The sequence below is a fragment of the Phodopus roborovskii genome, unplaced genomic scaffold, assembly GCF_943737965.1.
Source record: "Phodopus roborovskii unplaced genomic scaffold, PHOROB, whole genome shotgun sequence".
NCBI classification, from domain to species: Eukaryota; Metazoa; Chordata; class Mammalia; order Rodentia; family Cricetidae; genus Phodopus; species Phodopus roborovskii.
The window spans coordinates 20094797-20113959 of NW_026126540.1; the positions used below are offsets into that span (position 1 = coordinate 20094797).

At 34.4% G+C, this 19163-nt stretch overlaps 2 protein-coding genes across 10 annotated transcripts in view; one reads left to right on the forward strand and one right to left on the reverse strand.

Moving 5' to 3' along the window:
* Positions 1-19163, reverse strand: part of Kirrel1 (kirre like nephrin family adhesion molecule 1) — a 1148154-nt gene that overhangs the window by 319953 nt on the left and 809038 nt on the right. The window lies entirely within an intron of this gene.
* The window catches only part of Lrba (LPS responsive beige-like anchor protein), a 552647-nt gene that overhangs the window by 84659 nt on the left and 448825 nt on the right, over positions 1-19163 (forward strand). For all 6 annotated transcript variants that reach the window (XM_051199359.1, XM_051199362.1, XM_051199361.1 and 3 more), the window contains 11 exons: positions 2176-2284; positions 2605-2757; positions 7046-7214; positions 9775-9854; positions 10429-10491; positions 11414-11511; positions 13903-13995; positions 15060-15168; positions 15736-15817; positions 18114-18237; positions 18648-18840. In XM_051199359.1, coding sequence (XP_051055316.1) covers positions 2176-2284; positions 2605-2757; positions 7046-7214; positions 9775-9854; positions 10429-10491; positions 11414-11511; positions 13903-13995; positions 15060-15168; positions 15736-15817; positions 18114-18237; positions 18648-18840 — 1273 coding nt within the window. The remainder of the gene's footprint in view (positions 1-2175; positions 2285-2604; positions 2758-7045; positions 7215-9774; positions 9855-10428; positions 10492-11413; positions 11512-13902; positions 13996-15059; positions 15169-15735; positions 15818-18113; positions 18238-18647; positions 18841-19163) is intronic.

A 19163-nucleotide genomic window follows, 5' to 3' on the forward strand; every position in this document is an offset into this window, starting at 1 on the left:
ATTCTGTTTGTTCTTTTTCATTCCTTCTGTTTGACCTCTAACTCCTAAAAACTGAATATGCTCGATTATCTTGTTACATCCATTCTTTATTCTTAAAATGCTTTTATTTGTTCTTGGAAATTTTCACATACTGTACAATGTATCTGTTTTGGATTTTAGGATAATAACATTTCTTTTTTTATTTAAAATTTTTTCTTAGGATGTATTTTGATCATATTCTTTCTCCATCCCAGTTCCTTTCCACCTCCTTACTCACCCAACTTCATGGTTCTCTCTTTCTCTTCCTCTTTCTCTTTCTCTTTTTCTTTCTCAAAACAAAACAAAACAAAATAAAACATACCCCCCCCCCAAGACAGAAATAAAAAAGGACAGTGAAAACAAAACAAACCCCCAGTAAGATAAAAAAAAAAAAAAAAAAAAATACCAGGTTAGAGAGATGGCTCAGAGGTTAAAGGCACTGGCTGCTGTTCCAGAAGTTCTGAGTTCAATTCCCAGCACCCACATGGTGGCTCATAACCATCCATAATGAGATCTGTGCCCTTTTCTGGCCTGCAGATATACATGGAGGCAGAATGTTGTATCTAAAAACAAAACAAAACAAACAAACAAACACCTAAAACAAAACAAAAAGCACACACTAAAAACATGGAATACTGGGCATGGGGCCCGCTTTGACTTGTGGTTGATATGCTCAGTGACACACCATTAGAGAAATGGGGATTTTTTCCTTTCCCGCAGCTATCAGTTGCAAATAGCTTCTTAATTAAGAGTGGGACTTGGTGTCCATTTCCCTTTCTTCACACTAGGATTTTTTTCTTGTTTGAATTTGTACATGTCTTTTGCATGTTGTCATAGCCTGTGTGAGTTTTAAATTTACCATCCCTCTTGTCTGGAAGGTCCTGTTTCCTTGGAGTTATCTACCACCTCTGTCTCTTACAGTCTTTTTGCCTACTCTTCTATATATGTCCCTGATCCTTGAGGGGAGGGGTCTGATAAAGACATCCCACTTAGAGCTGAGTCTCCAAAGCCTGTTAGTCTCTGAACAATGTCTAGTTGTAGGTATTAGAGACTTCTCTTGAGAGTGTTGAATGATGAACTGATCTCTGGGTATAGCAATATGCTATGAGGAGTAATGTTATTATTATGTTCCTATAGCAAATTACTATTAGGTTTCCCCCTAGGAACAACACCTATCAAGTTTCAGGTTCTTGGCCATTTTAGCAGTGTCAGGTATGAGTTCCATCTCAGGAAGTTAGCTTTAAATTTAGTTTAAAAATTGGTTGATTACTTTTATAACATTTGTGTCACTATTTGCCAATATGTCTTATATGCAGAGTGCTGTTGTAGGCTGTAGGGTTTGTAGCTGGGTGATATTGATGATGATCATGAATGCTAGTTAGTAGTAGTGAGCTTTTAATTGAGCACCAGCTTTATTTATCCATGTTTAGTGATGTAAGTAAGTGGTGTCTTAAGAAATAGGTCATTACTGTCAGGTTGTGGAGGGTAACCATTAGCCTTGACAGGACCCCCTTTGGCTATTGATTCAATAACATACATTCCTGGAATTGGAAGTTTTATTGGTGTCAAAAGATACCCATTATATGATGACTTTATTTAAAATCCTTTCATGTTTGTATACAGACATTTTAGGAAGCTTCTACAGTAGTAGATTTCTATTTGGTTTTTCAAATGGCCTTTAATGTTAGTTGTCCTTCCTTTACCTTGCATGCCTGTTCCCTTCCGATTTGATCCTCCTTTTCCAGTTTCCCTTTTATCTCTTTATAAGACTGTTTGTTAAGCTCTTAATACTTTCATTATATATATGTCTATTACTTGTTTTCAAATGTTCATTTTTTTTAAGCAATGCGTGCTTGTCATACTATTTCAGAATTACTGTTTGTGATAAAATACATGAAATATTAAGTGAATCTTAATCTTACAGTCTGTACTTTGTTCTAAATAATCTTGAAGAGATTTTAGTAGAACTTGCCTTTATGTGTTTCTGGTGATTGAGCCCAGAATCACACACATGCCAGGTAAGAACTCTTCCATTGAGCTACATTCTTGCCCTGAAACAGAAATTTTGATTAAGATAAATAGAAGGCTCTATGTGTTGACTTAATATTTTCTTATGGAATATTTTTCCTCAAACCATTGTTTTTTGTCTTGTTCTAGTACAACCTTGCTGGCTTTTATCATGGAGTTGTTGAAGAACTCAATTGCTATGCAGGAGCAGATGCTTGCTTGTAAGGGCTTTTTGGTAATAGGTTATAGCCTTGAAAAGGTAAAGTCCAAAGTATTTTTGTTATTTTTATTATTAATTTGGGAACCATATATTTGTTTTTCTAAGTGGTTAAGAAATCCTGTTAAGAAATAAGAATATTTCCTTGCCTATAGAAAATTACTTAAGTTAAACTGTAGATTTTGTTTTACCTTGCCTCCTGTCGTCTGTGAAGGGAGTCTGGTAGCTAGCCTCATGCCATCTTTAACTTTGAACATAGATTTAGACAACTTCTTTTTTGGTGTTGACAGCTTGTAATTTACTTACCTTCCTTTGAATTAGTAGTAGCATTTAAACTACTTTTCTCCTCCCACCCCCCACAGTCTTCCAAATCCCATGTCAGCAGAGCAGTACTTGAACTTTGCCTTGCATTTTCAAAGTATTTGAGCAATCTGCAGAATGGGATGCCCCTACTGAAACAATTGTGTGATCACATTCTTCTTAACCCTGCCATATGGATTCACACTCCAGCCAAGGTGATGTATATTAATCTGTTTACTTTCTTTGTTAAATCTTTTGTGTTTGGGAAAAGTGACATCTGTGAAAATTTTCTATTTTCCTTTTACACAGTCATATTGACAGTAACTTTTTGGTGGATAACCTTTTTTGACCAAGTATACTTTTTTGCTTTTCAGGAAAACTTGCCAGTCAATATATATTTTTCTTTTGTAATAAAAATATGAACTATGGCTTTATTTTTCTGTAAAGCTTTTGAGAGTGGCTTTGTTTGCAAAATATAAATTGGGGCAGTTCCAGTCTGTCTTTCCTAGAATCTATATCTCTGTAGCTCTGCTCTATTATAAATGCACATGCACGCTCCAGCACACACACACACACACACACACACACGCACGCACGCACGCACGCACGCACGCACGCACGCACGCACACACGCACACACACACACACACACACACACACACACACGTACACATTCCCCCTCCCTTCTCTCCCTCTTCCCTTCCCTCTCCCCATTTTCTCACATCTTACCCTTTTCCTGTTTTCTGCCTCTTCTCTGCATACTTTAGCCAGTATGTTTAACTCTTGGGTTTCATTTTACTACCACAGTTGAAATGCCACCTTTTCTTGAAGGCTAATATAATGGCCTCATTTTATGTTAATTTTGAATATTAAATTTCAGAAAAATTCTAATGTGGTTTTCAAATAATTCTGTAGTACTTTGACAACAAACTGGTTACTCTTATGTGAACAAATGAATTTGTTACCACACAATTTGTGAACAAAATCTTTAACAAACCCTGAACTATTGGATATCCTAAAAACTCAGTAATGCTAATATTAAGTATAACTTGAAATAAGAAAGTTTATCAAGTTGTATAACTATGTTCATCTTACTTACATTTTTTTTGTTAGAAATGGTATTATTTTAACCCCATGTTCCCAATCCCCTTCCCCCATTGCCCACTTGCTGTGTCTATCATGGCACATACTTACTCTAATTGTCAGGAAAAAATGTCTGCAGACTTTGTTTCTAGGGTCATAATACCTTATTTTCAGCTGGTCTTTTCAGTGGTAAAGAGAAACACAGCTGCCGACTCTGATTGCCATTTGGAAATAATCAGAGGAGGCAGCTGGAGGTTGTAGCTTTTTATCTCCAGGTTAAATTTGACCTCTTTCTCTTTCATGACCCTCAGTCTTATTTCTTTTCAAAGATTGTTTCAAGTTACTTTAAAAATCTTTTACTAGACTCTTGGTTTTTTTTGTTTTTTTTTTTTTTTTTTGGTCTTACTAGCCGGCATATTTGTAAGGCTTTGTGTCTCTTTTGAAGTTGTCAGAAAGTGTCCTATTACATATGTAGTTGTAGAGGAATGACTTTTACTTTAAAATTAATCACATGACTTCTTCATGTTCCTAATATTATCACATATTCTTTCTTTATACTTTTTAATACATTTCCTTAATTACCGTTTAAAATTTACAATTGACTCGATATCACATTAATGTTTTCTGTTGGTTGTCTGCTTGGTATATTCATAAGGAATTTTATTTGCTCTTAGTTTATCATAAACACAATTATAGTTTGACTGGCAGGTCATGTAGCTTGCAGGGTTCGAGAAAACTGTTTTAAAGAACACAGTATAGTGCATGCAAAACTAGGCTTATCAGGAGCATTGTGAGCTTCATTAGAGTCATAGTAAATCCTCCTTTATTTCCTGAAGGAGGAGTTGTAGATGTATGGATTAACCTTTGCTTTTGGAAAGGGAACCAGGAACTTCTTATAGTTTCATTTTACCTTAGAGTTGCTCAGAGGTGATCTTAAAATGACTTTGAAGAAACTACCAATTTTCTTGTCTGCAGTGGTCTTTTGTTTATTCAAAAATATTTGTGGAATGATGACTTTATTCTGGGCAGTATGGAAAGAATGATGAGCAAGACAGGCCTGATTTTTGTACTCATGGATTTTAGACAGAATGAGAAAGATAGTTGCTGCATAGTTGTCATTCAATTGTATGATGAGGGATGAAGTAAGAAAGGTTTTGTTCCTAATTAGCATAGATGTCTTTCATTTATATTTGTATATTGATATTAAATCCTATACATTTTTCCTTGCCATGATATCATTATTTTGGTGGGTAGGGGGTGTTTTGAGACAAGATTTGTCTGTGTAGCCCTGACCTGGAATTTGTCCAGGCTGGCTTCAAAGTCATAGAAATTCACCTGCCTCTGCCTCCCTAGTGCTGGGATTAAAGGCATGTGACATTACACATAGCTGATACCATTCTTCATATTATTTGATTTTAAAAACTTTTTTTTGTTTATCTAATTTATTATTGTATTTAAGATATATTGTGTGTTTTGTTGTTGTTTTTGAGACAGGGTCTAGCTCTGTATGTCCTGGCTGGCCTGGACCTCACTTTGTAGCCTGCTGGTTTAACTCATGATCCTCTTGCCCTTTTCTCCCAAGTTCTGGGGTTATGGGTGTGCATCACTGCAGGCTTCCTGTATGTTCCTAACATGCCATCTCATCAGATCCTTTCTTAGTCTTTCAGACTTTAGTTTTCCATTATTTTCAGAGTGAAGTGATCTTATAGCTTACTTTAAGCCTTTCTGCCAACTCTAGGTTTTGTAATTTATAAATTCAGATGTCCTTAGTAGATTGGCAGGTACCAGAAGGATTTACTAAAGCAGTGGTTACCAGTTGTGACTACTGGCAAAAATCAGTTGAGGAAAGATTTAAAAACAAAAATGTAAAGTAGAGTCCTGCAGATTTTGATGTCATTATTATGGGGTATTACTAAAGCTTCATAACTTTAAAAAAGAATGTTTTCCAGATCTTTTTAATGCTTGGGTAGGTTTGGAAAATGATTGCTCTGGATCTGTGATGCCATTTTTTCAGCTACCATTTTCTTGTTTGAAATTTCTTTTCCTTCTGTCTGCCTGCTCTACTACTTGTCTTAAAAGCCTTTCTTCATGCTTTTTGATTAATGAGGCTTCCTTCCATATTCCCTTTATCTCATCATAGCTTCTCTGGCTCTGAAGTCACCATGTTTAACAGCCTGTGCCACATCATTATGTTTTGCTTCATGACTTTTTGTTGTTTTGTCCTTAAGGTGCTGGTGATTGAACTCAGTTCTTTTGCGCATGCTGTGCAAGTGCTCTACTCCTGAGCTGTCCCAAGCCCTGCCATGACCTTCTAAGTCTCCGTGTCTGCTTATGGCTTGATTTTGTGTGTGTGTGTGTGTGTGTGTGTGTGTGTGTGTGTGTGTGTGTGTGTGTCTGTAATTTTTATCTCCTTAGCAGTATTTTAGCAAGAAGGATGGCATATATGTCATTATAATCCATAATAACAGTGCTATGCATATAGGTACATGTAAATATTTCTGACCTGAAATAAAGTGCTTAAGAATTTGAAGTATGTTATAGGAAGTATTGTATTGCTTTAGTGACAGATAGGTTGTGGCTACTCATTTTAACAGCAGTAAATACATCAGAAATGTTATCACACAGCAAGTTAGCTATAGCCTCAGCATATTTTTGATTTTTCTAAGCTGCAGTTGTTTTCTATCCAGTTTTAGCTGGTTCAGCATCATTTGTTTTTTAGTACATTATACTTTAATCAGATTACTAATTAAATCTTAAAGTTGGTTATTTATAGGGCATTTAAGAGATAGGTACCTAAAACTTGATGTTTAGAGAAATTCCCAAGCAACATCGAGTCTTAGCACAGGGTTGAAAATACAAATGCCTAGCGTGGAGGAAGGTAATATAAATGTTCAGTTGCTAACCTATGGTAGTAATAGAAGTAAGGAGAGATAACAGAAAGCATCTATATGTACAAAACAATATGAGGCCAGACCTGGTGACATATACCATTAATTCTTAAATTCCAGAACCCAAACAACAGAGGCAGGTGAATATTATGAGTCTGAGGCCAGCCTGGACTGCTATTGAGTTCCAATCCAGCCAGGGCTACATAGTGATTCCCTGGTACAAACAAACGAGAAAACCCACTGATCCAGAAAAACACACAAAAACCAAACAATTTCTTAAAGCATACATATGTTATGAAATATCGATTGCTGTTAAATGGGGATAAAATATTTTTTTTATGTGTGATAATATGGCAAAAATTGACAATTTGGGGTATTTACTGTATAAGGACTCTGTGTGTGTGTGCTTGTGTATTTTGATGTCTGATAATGATGTCATCAAGCTCAGCATCTTTTTGAACTAAATGTAGTCCAAATATAACAGCCGGTGGGATAGAGCTTTTCTGACTGTTTCTTCATTTTAATTGTATAGGTTCAGTTGATGCTATATACTTACCTGTCCACTGAATTCATTGGTACAGTCAACATATATAATACTATCCGGAGAGTTGGCACAGTGCTGCTCATCATGCACACACTGAAGTACTACTACTGGGCAGTGAATCCGCAGGACCGAAGTGGCATCACCCCCAAAGGATTAGGTATAACCCTGCTGTCTGAACACTCCATTGTACACGTGGTAAATCAGGGTATACAGGAAACCAACATGTACTCATTTAACATTTTATTTATGTGTATGAGTGCTTTGCCTGCACATATATCTGTTAACCGTGTGTGTGCCTGGTGCTTTCAGAGGCCAGAAGAAGATATCAGGTCCCCTGGAACTGGAGTGGAAGGTTATGATCTGCTATGTAGGTGCTAGAAATCAAATCTATGTTCTGTGGAAGAGCAACCAGTGCTCTTAACCTTTACTGCAACCCTTCATTATAGCAAACTTTTACTAGTTGTTATAAATTTGCTGTTGCCAACATTGTGTTTCTGTTGTGGAAGAGTGCTACTGCATTGTTTGGGAAGAAAACATTGCTACTGAAAAAACCAATTGTTTACTGGTATTGGTGCTGAGATAATCATAGTGAGTTTCATTGAAAATGGTGCTTTGGGTAGATGGAGATTTAATAGAAAAGTAGGAGGTATCTGTTTTTAATAAAGATATAATGGAATTCTAAAATTTCAGTAATTGTTTTCTTTCATAATCAGGACAAGCGCTGCAAGGGTGATATTCTCTAAGCATGTGGAAAATTCATGGAAGAGGTCAAAGTAAAACTTTTTAAGTTTTGTAAAACATACTTCAAACTGGCTTGTGTTGAAAGAACTAATCAGCTGATCCAAAGTGCCAGGCTCAGGTGCAACTGGTGTAGGTGTTTGGAAAATGTCGGAAAATGCTCAGAACATGATTTGTCTCTCCACATGACTAGTTCTTCTGTGTCAGATGTTTTTAGGAATTCCCTCTGTAGTAGCAAGCAACAAGTCTGGCTTTGAGTACTCATAATTGTGAAGCCAGCAAAAGAACATCTCCCTGTAACAAGTATTTTGAAGCCTCTTTGGGTCTCTGTGTTGTTCATTGCCTTGGATGGGTCCTATGCCTGTGCCTGTGGCAGTTATTGTGCTGATGGATCATACTTGGAGGTGCCTCCGCCTCCTTAGACCCATAGTTTGAGATGAGGCTGTGTAGCATTAAAGACTGTTGCTTCAAATTAGAAGTAAATTATTAGGAGCCAGAAAACCATGTATTTTTGTTATTGTCAAAGTCTTTGGCTGTTCAGTGATTTATAAAGATAGGTTTTGTAATTTTATGTTACTTTATGTAGCCTTCAAAGTAAACTCTATATTCTCTGAGAAAAATGCATCTACAGCTGAGAATGCTGCAAGGACAAAACCATATGATGTGTAAAGTTGGCAAGACCTAGGTCAGAACTTCGTGATGGAGATTTCATGGTGGTGTAGGACTTTCACATACTTGTTGATTGCTAGTTTCATGTCTTGATCTTCATTTTATAAGTAAATAGTGATTTCAGGAAGTCTCCCAGGTCAACTTAGGAAGCTGGACAACTTTTGTGGTTCTCGTCTGTTTAGGTTGTTATTTTTCTAGGAATTATCATGTGGAACACATTTTATACAATTTTCTTCTTATTTTAATTGATCTGTTCAAGGTCATGGTGGTCTTGTGCTTTGGTGGTCTGGGCACTAGCTGTAAATAGTGATTACTGGGGAAACTAGAATTTATGAGGCAAACAGGTCCCTAACTTGAGGTCTTAGAACAATAGTTATTTGGTTTCAGAAGTTTTGTACTTTGGAATTAGATGCTGGAGACATGAAAATTGACTTAATGTGAGCCATGTGTGACCAAGGTCTTTCCCAAGTACTGGAGATGTCAGAGGTAGTCAGCATAATGTTTCCCTTCTTCATTAACAGGCTTGTGTGGTAAAGCATGCCTTTTGTAGAGCTTAAAAGGGACAACAGTAGAAAAAGTTGTTTCATTCCCAGTTCACATAATAACATTTCACTGCCCAAAGTTTAGATTTTTTTTTTTTTTTTTTTACTTTAAAATTGTTTGGTATAACAAGCACTTTCAGAACAAAATATAAATACTATTGCCAGTACAGTTGTTTTTCTCCTTATGTTTATTTTTGAAATCTACTCACTTCTTAGGAGTATGAACTTCCAAAAATTATTTTTTGTCAATGTTTTCATTTATACCCTGTGTTTGATCATACTCACTTCCCAAGAGCATCTCTTTTTTCTTTTTCTTCCTCTGCTCCTGCCACCCTGTTCTTCCCAGCTAGGCCTTTCCTACTTTATGCCCTTTGTATGCAGGAGTCCAAAAGCTGTGTCAGATACAGTGGACACAATGACCTATTTGTGCTTTTAGAGATTGTATATACAGTTGAATGTGAAAGTGAATGTTAGCCTTTCAACTGTGAAAAATGGAAGGCCGTTCTTTAGAAGATTGACGCTGTGTGTGTGTATCTTGAGGCATTGTCTCACTATTCAGCCCTGGTGGGCTTAGAACTCAATCTGTAGACAAGGGTGGCCTCAAAGATTTGCCTGCTTATGTTTCTGAGTGCTGGGTTTAAAGGCTTGTACCACTATGCTTAGCTCTTATTTTGTTTTTTAAACAAATGAAAAGCTCTTAGAAATGAAAGCATTGTATTTTAGTTAGCCTTGAGATCTTTGAAATACTAATTGTGTATATCTTTAAAGATGGCCCAAGACCCAATCAGAAAGAAATACTTTCTCTGAGAGCATTCTTACTGATGTTCATTAAGCAGTTAGTGATGAAGGTAAGTTTGTTTCTTCCCCTGTTTCATGCTACATGTTCTAGCAGATAATTTCCCATAAATATGGTCTCTGTTTGTTTATTCTTTAACAGTAAAATATGACAGAAACTTTGCTGAGAGATGTTTCTTTCATCTTCTGTTTTTCATTCTTGTTCCTCTTGGGTATACATAAATCACTTCAGAATTGGAGGTTGGCTCTTTAATATATGTTATATAAATTTCCATGAGAACTCAAGGGTATTCATTTTTGTTTTTAATTTGTCAGACATTTAGAGTCCCTGTTTAACACAAGGTCTGTTGTTTGCTTATGAGGCACAGGTGCTCAGATTACTGGCTTGTGCAGTATATTTTCACCATTTTATCTCTTATTTATTTTTTATTCTGTGCTAACTAACTAGATGTCACATTAGATTTTGGCAAGTCTGTATGTCTTTTGTGATTTTTCATAACTTTACTTTAAATCTAGATTTTTGTGTTAGTATCTGATGAATTTGTCTAATCCTTGTGTATGGCTTCTATTTTAAAAATGATTTTTTTTTTTGGTGTGTGTAAAGCTAAGTGTATTATTTTTCTGAAGGATTCTGGAGTAAAGGAAGATGAGCTACAGGCAATTCTTAATTATCTGCTGACAATGCATGAGGTAATACTTGAATTTCTGACTTGGCAATTTTTATAATTTTAAGCTTTACTAGGGTTTTTTAAAAAAAAGTAAAAACATTAAGAAAATCTTTACTAATTATATCACTGTCATGGAAAATAAATCTCTATTTAGATGTTAATAAATCCTTATTTTAGTGGTTTTTATTGGCATAATATGGCTCTGAGAAGCATTATGAAAGGTTTTCAGAAGTTGCTAGAATTGGATTATATTTAGTGAGTAAAGTACACTAAAGCATATTGTTAGGAACTAGTGAAACAAAGAGAAAAGTAGACTTGAAAATGATTGGATTTAAAATTCATAGCATTCTTCTTTTTGATTTTTGCATGCTTAGATATTTTGTTAAACAAATCATATTTGTAATGGAATTTAAAATTGCTTAGTTGAAAATCAAATGGGTTCAGACATTTCTTACCTATCTATTTATTTCATGTGTATATATGTTTTGCTGATATGTATATCAATGCATTCTGTGTGAGCCTGGTGCTTTGATGGCCAGAAGAGGGAGGGCATTAGACTCCCGGGTACTGGTTGTGAGCTGTCAATGTGGGTTACAACAACAAAAACCAGTTCATTAAGTTAGATACACTATTTCTACAGAATATGCTGTAAGGGTATTGTGATATAGTATAACATAAAAGCTATTTTATCTCTATGATTAAGAAAAACTCACTATCTTCTGGAATATACTGTGAGCTATATATTTAAAGTATAATTATAAGTAAGTACCTTAATAATAAATAAAATATTTAAAGAACATCATTTGTTCAAAACTGGTATATTGTAGATTTGCCTACTTATTTAAAGTAAAAATTTATATTGTTTCAGAAGTTTTCAGTATTCAAAGCATTGATTTTTTTTCTTCATTTTATTCTTAACTTTTTTTTTTTAAACATAATTCTAGGACGACAATCTAATGGATGTTTTACAGTTGCTTGTTGCATTAATGGCAGAGCATCCTAACTCCATGATTCCTGCTTTTGACCAAAGGAATGGGTTACGGTAAGAGCATATTGGAGAGTTCTAATTATATTTAATATACTTTGGCAATACTAGATTCTTAAATATGAGACATACTATTTGATTCTGGGTTATAAAAAGAGTTTATAGCAGTAAATAATATAAGATTTCTAAACTCATTAAAATAAGGTATTTCATAATTTTTTGGGAGTCTTAAGTTATATAAGTTATTCTATTTTTTATCAATATATTAATAGATGGAGCAGTTTACCTAGAAAGATGCTATATTTTTCTTCTTACTTTTTAGACAGGGTCTCATTATGTAGCACCAGCTACCCTGGAACTTGTTATGTAGATTAGACTGCTCTCAAATTACAGCAGTCCCTCTGCTCTTGTTTCTTTAGTGCTGGGATTAAAAGTGTGTACCCTTAGCTTGTCATATGTTAACTTTTAAGTAGTCATAAAATGCTAATTTTTATCTTTGTTACAAATGTTTATGTAGAAAAGAAAGTTATAATAAGGCATTTACATTTTCCTTTGGTGTTCTTTATTTTAATATCAGAAGGCCTTCAGATTTCTTTTAAGATTATATTAATATTTTTGAGACTTTATTGTTGTTTTACTTTGGGATTATTTCATTTAATTTAAAAATTTTTATTATTTTAAAATTGGTTTTTCTTTGTTTTTTTTTAATAACTAAGTCCATTTAAATGAAAACAAACATTTATAGACAATATTTGGGAATTTGGGTGTTGTTCTTTCCAAACTACTTACTGCTGGTAAGGGGCGCTGTCATGGGGGATTCGAAGAAGATGCAGAAATCCTGGCTGTAGCCTGCAAGGCTTCTTTGTCCAGCTGTTTTGAATGTAGGATCACCTGGTACTCTGTTTCAGGCGGTCTGGCGTGATCAAACCACATTAGTCTGGAAGGAATTCACATCTTTTCATTTTCTGTGGAAACAAAAATAGAAATCCTTTTCCCCAGTAACTTGTCCTTGAACTTAAATTTTGGAGTCGAAGCATTTTTTTTTTAAATTTATTATTTTACAGGTCGATCCCAGTTCTCCCTCCCTCCCTCCCTCCCTCCCTCCCTCCCTCCCTCCCTCCATCCCTCCCTCACTAAAAACTGGTTTTTCTTGTTTCATTATATATTTTGTTAATTTTTTTGTCATTTTCAAACATGTATAAAATACATTTTAATTATTCTGCCTCTTATTCCTGTCAGTCTCCTTCTCTCTAAAAATTCCGCTCTCATGTTCATAATTTTTTGTTTTGTTTTTTAACCTACTGGGCCATCTGTGTAACCCATCCGTGGAACTAAGCATTGGCTTTTGGTTGGGTTCACAAGTGGGTATAATCTAAAGACAGTGTCTGCCTCTTTTCCAGGAGTTTTCAGTAGCCAATAATTCTGCAGGAAGAGTTGCGACCCAAAGAACCCTTCCCCCATTCATAACTGATTGTTGACAGGGCCAGTCCTGTGCGGCCCTGTTGCCAGCTTTGTCAGGGCCTAGGCAGGTAACCAGAGCTGCTGTGGGTGGGTTCAGGATTACAAGAACCGTGTCAGACTGGGAAGATGGCATTTTATAACCCCTGGCTGTCTCCCAACTCTTATTGTTCCTATTCTCTTCTGTAATGTTTTCTTGAACTTTCGAGTGTGTAGCATAAACGTCTTGTTTACATACTCAGCAGTTATGTATTCTCAGTGTCTTGATCAGGCATGAGTCTTTATATTCACAACCACTCACATCAAAGAGAGTCCCATTTGTCTATGGGAAGAAACATAGGTATTTAGAAGGCAATTTGACATTACGTCAATTTGACTTTACAACAAACAGGAGTAAGTTCCTTTCTAGGGCCTATGACTTTCTTAGTCATATGTCTCTAGTTAGTTTTACAGTGCATGCATGGGTTTTCTCCCTATGTAGGATTCCCTATATAGCCTATACTTCATGGTGATCCTCTTGCCTCAGCTTTGAGTGCTGGGCTTGGAGGCATTTACCACCATATCTAATAATCAATTATTTTAAAAACAAATTTGTACTATTTATGTGTCTTTTCTTTTCTGATGATCACACATTACTGGTTCATACCTTTGTTTTAATGGTGATGATAATTATTCATAATTTTAAGTATGTGATACCATACTCTGGTTTCTCTTCAGATTGTATAAATCTTTTGTCTTTTAAGTATGTGCTACCATTAAATAGTGTTTTAAGCTAGCTTTGTACAGTAAGAAGTCACTTGTGTTTTTTGGAATATTTAGTTAATTCTGATTTGTTTTCACTAAAAGGATCTAAAGCTTGAGTTAAAAGAATTGTAGATGTCAGAAATAATATGCTAAATTTACTTACATACAATTTGAAATGAGTTTGCAATGATATTTACCTTGAAAATTATATTTAGACTATTTTGTTCTTAATTTTTATTTATTCAGTGTTATTTATAAACTTCTGGCATCAAAAAGTGAAGGAATCAGAGTACAAGCACTTAAGGCACTGGGTTACTTTTTAAAACATCTGGCCCCAAAGTGAGTATGTATAAAATCTAAAATGAACTGTTGCATATTATTTATTTAAAGCTTTGGAATAAGGATTCTGTTTTGTGGTTCCTTTAGTTCCTTTCTTTGTTGTTGTGGTGCAGATTACTTAATATTTAGCCTTAAATTGCCATATAAGTTTCATGCCATTATTGTACATTTTAAAGAAAACTGAATGAGAGTATTTAGGTTCTGATGTTATTTATGTGTTTAGTTTTTTATAAGATTAGTATGAATGCATTGAAGGCTTTATTTTGGTGAACTGAATCACCTTGTATATTATCTGTCTCGTTTACCTTGATAATAGTAGCCCAAATGTGACATTCGGCATATTCATCTATTACTCCATCATTGTTTATTATAGAACTTTGAATTTTGGAGGTAGAACAAATTGTGGTAAACTGTAGTGTTTCTGAACCCGGTAAAGTTTCACTATATCACAACCACACTATTATTTGCATATCATTTGTGCCTGTATTCATGGTATGAAAAAACAATGCTGAGATGTGACAGAGACCATATGGTCCATAAATATTACTATATAGAAAAAGTTGGTTGACACCAGGGTAGAATGAAATTTTGTGATTACTAGTTTTAAAGTTTATGCCTAGAATGTTAATTTTAGTGCACATTGCTATAGTGTTCAATTTCCTAAATTGTGTACACCCCCCCTCCATACCACCCCATTGTGATTCTGAAGCATTCATGTGCCCTAGTTAGCAGCAACAGATAACTCCTCTGAATAATTTAGTTCAAGTTTTTGCTATGCCGTACCAGAACTATGTCTTTTGCCTCTTGAACTCCATACATGCTTATACTGTGGTTTGCTGAAAGTTCTAGGTGGGGGGAATGGGAGGACAGGAGGGAGAGGGAACTGGGATTGGTATGTAAAATAAGATTGTTTTTAATTTAAATAAAAATTAAGGAGAAGTTACAGGTTGAAGAATCTTATGAGAGTAATTGAGTTGGAATTTATAATAAAAAATCTGTGTTTCCTTTATTTAGTTATGAGCCTTAAAACCATGTATTTTATAATTTCTTTCATGTTATCTTAGGAGAAAAGCTGAAGTCATGCTTGGGCATGGGTTGTTTTCATTGCTAGCTGAGAGACTCATGCTTCAGACAAATCTAATCACAATGACCACATATAATGTTCTGTTTGAGGTAAGAATGTAGTTAGAAATTATGAATTAATTTATTATGATGATGTCTATATCATTGTCAGTATTTAAATAAAATGAGATCATTTGTTTATAATGTATCGCTTAAATTATATAAAGATAATATGGCTGCATTTTAAAAGTTTACTAATCATAAATTATTAAGTAATCTAGTTAGCCTTATTTTTTTTGTTTGTGTTTGTTCCACTGTGTTCGACTGTGTTGATTATTTGATGTTTCATTTTATAATGAAGTAAAAATAGCATTATGGTGTTACAGGCATTTATGTGTGTAAAATACTTAGTATTGAAAATATAGGATTATGTAATAAATCATATATTCGAAACAGAATCTCATTTTGAAGCTCAGGCTGTTCAAGAATCCAACTATGTATCCAAGATAGGCTGTAAAGTCTTGGCAGTCCTCCTGCCTCAGTCTCCCTAGAGCTGGAGTTACAGGCATGAGTCCTATGCCCAGCTGCACACAGAGCTTTCATATTGTGCTTAGACTTCCATAACAGTGATACACACCCAGCTGTTGTGCTAATGCAATTTGTTGTTTACCTTTGCAGATTCTTATAGAACAGATCTGTACTCAGGTGGTTCATAAACAGCATCCAGATCCTGATTCTACAGTAAAAATACAAAACCCTCGTATGTATTTTACATATTTTAAAATTACTTTTTCTTCTTTAAAAATAAATTCTGTACACAAAGCTGAAAGTTAATATTAGTGAAGCAAGTAGCTATTTTCTCAAGGAATGAATTATAATAGTTATAGCTATGTTTTATATAGAATGTTATGACAAATTGACACAATTACTATATTTATATGATCTTGGTTTAGTTTCCTTTTTGATTTTTCCGAAAAGTTTTTATTATGGTATTTAGTAATACGAGTTAAATTATATAAACAGTGTGAGACAATTTTTAATTTTAAATTACTGTCAGCAAAAGAATGCCAAATTTGATAGGGGGACACAGTCTTGTTTAAATCTTATTTAAAATTATTACATGCTGGACATGTTCATGTCTCATCTTATTTTTAAGAATTTGTCATCAGAGTAACTCAGAAGACTTTTAGAATTTTAATTACTTTTTGTATGGGGTTGAATTGTAAAATTAAGTTACATTTTGTGTTTCTGTGTATAGTGTGCTATATCAATTTTAAAAGCATGAAACTTTGATGTTTATTTTTCCTCTGTTTTCCAAGTCATATGTTATCATTCATTGTTTAGAGTGAAAAGGAAAAAATTTAAATGTAAGAATTTTAGATTATTTTAACAACTTAGACCTTGCTACTCTAACATAGTAGCTGAGACTGGGTAAATCAAGAAGAGTATAGTTTCTTTTTCTTTTTTCCCCCCAAATTTTGTATGCTCAGAAGTCCAAGCTGAAGGCTCTCTATTTGGTTTGGTGAGGGCTGCTCTGCCCACTGAGTAAGACAGAGCCAGCAAGATGAAAGCTGCTCTGGGGTCTTAAAAAATGGCCTTCATCTCATTAATTGGAGAGCTTTCAGCCTGGTTACTTTTAATGCCCCATCTCTTAGCCTTGTCATGTGGATAGCACCTGCATTTGGAGAGGATGCATTCAAACCCTAACATTTGACACTTTAATGCCTAACCAAGTGGCTCAGGAAATCAGGAAGTATATAACATGGTACAGCTCACCTGGGGTTTGAGGAAGGTGGCTTAGTGGTCAAGAGCACACTGATTCTTCTCTCATGGGCTTACGTTCAAATCCCAGAACCCCTAGTATAGCATTCACGATTGGCTGTAACTATACTCCTAGGATCCAGTTCCTTGGTATATAGACATACATGTACGCAAGACTCCCATATTCATTAAAAGGAAAAAGAAAAAAGATAGAGGCTCCTGGGTTCAACTCTTTACCCATTTACTGGTTTGTGACTTTTATGAACTCTAAAGTGAAGATAAGTAGTGTCTACATTACTGTGAAAATCCTGTGGCCCTGTGGCTCTGTTATTCAATGTATTTTCATTCAACAGTGCCCTAGGATAGCATATCCTTAGAGTGAATTACAGCGATATTACTATCACGAATACCATCATCATTGTATTAGTTTAGGTAGAAAAATTTGAAGTTATCAGAAGAATTTAGAAATTAATATAAAAATATCATTAATTCCTTGGAAGAGTATCCTCATTTTGTTATTTTGAATGTTTAATTTCATTTATCAGAATTCTTGACATAGGGCTGATGTAGAATTCTTACACTTTTAATTAGACAGGTAAAGTTTGGCATATTGTTTAAATTTGTAGTTATAGCTATTTTTAATAATCTGTATAGTTCAGATTGAGTGCTTTAAAAAGTTCTTTCCATACAAAAAGTCCATTCAGTAGAAGTTTTATTTGTATTTTGTGGAGAATGGGATGTTGAGTAGGTTTCATTTTTCTTTGTATTATTTTTCTAATTTTACCTTTAAAATTAGAGAAGAAATATTTAGAGCTTAAAAAATTTACTTTGTAGCAAAAAGACTGTGTAAACATTTTGTTGCAGAGTAAAAATTTCTCAAAATTTTGGTTATAATGGGGATTTTTGTTTGTTTTTAAGATCTTTGGTAGAGACTAGACATTTTGTTTATTTATAATTTAAACATATTGATTGGACTATATAAAATGCAACTCTGGCTGGGATCAAGCACTTGCTTCATCATGCTAAGGGTTCCATTTTTTTTTGGAGAGGAAGAGGCAATCAATATGACATTAAATCAATGTATTGTTTATAAGTTCTTTGTAATGAATATAGTTCCTTTCTATAAATTTAAAGATTCTTTAAAATAAAGTATAAGTTAGCATGTTTCTCCAATTTTTGTAAAATGTTTTCAGTAGACATTTATAAAGAAAAGCTAAAGAAATTGCTTATATTAGTCTACCTTCATGAATTTTTGTTTCATTTGGTTTTTTATTTATTTATGAACTGTCTTACAGAGATACTAAAAGTAATTGCGACCCTACTTCGAAATTCTCCCCAGTGCCCCGAGAGCATAGAGGTTCGCCGAGCCTTTCTTTCTGACATGATTAAACTTTTTAATAACAGTAGAGAAAACAGGAGGTAAGCTGGAACTGAAAGCATTTATTTATAGTATTCATACCTACTTTTGGATGATTCTAGTCTGTCATAGAAAAGTTCCTCCTTATAAGTGTGTGTAAGTAACAAATAGGAGTTAGAATTTTATTACCACATTGTTAGAACTGCTTTGAATGTATTATAGATAACTATGTTATCCCTTGCACCCCACCCATCCTGAGACAGGGTTTCTTTGTATAGTCCTGGCTGTCCCATAACTCTCTCTGTAGACCAGGTCGCCCTCCATCTTCCTCTGTCTCATGAGTCCTGTAATTTAATTAACGGTGTGGGCTATCCCACCTGGCTTGCCCCCTCCTCCTGCCTTTATTTGTTCTTTATGATTCTTGTAATTTTATAGTTTTTAGTAATTCAATATTTTTTAAAATAACTTTTAGGAGCTTGCTACAGTGCTCTGTGTGGCAAGAATGGATGCTTTCTCTCTGCTATTTTAATCCCAAGAATTCAGATGAGCAAAAGATAACAGAAATGGTATATGCCATATTCAGAATCCTGCTTTACCATGCAGTCAAATATGAGTGGGGTGGCTGGCGAGTATGGGTGGACACCTTATCCATCACACATTCAAAGGTAAGTTGCTTTATGGAAGTGTATGTTAAGTACCTATAATTTTAAATCTTACACAAATAAAATATTAATAGTTTAAAAAAAGGAAAGTTATGTTCTGAAAATATAGTGAAGTAAAAACTAAAAAGGCATTAATAAGAATGTTTCTAACTTATTTAGATCTAAAACAATTATTTTCAAGTTTCAGCATTATGTGTGTTTAAACTAAGTAAAGCTATACATCATGTCAGGGCATATAAGAATTTATATTTTCATGTATGCCACGCTCTGATATTTTTCTCTGATTTTTTTTTTTAATTGTTGTCAGGAAGTTTTGAACACAAGGT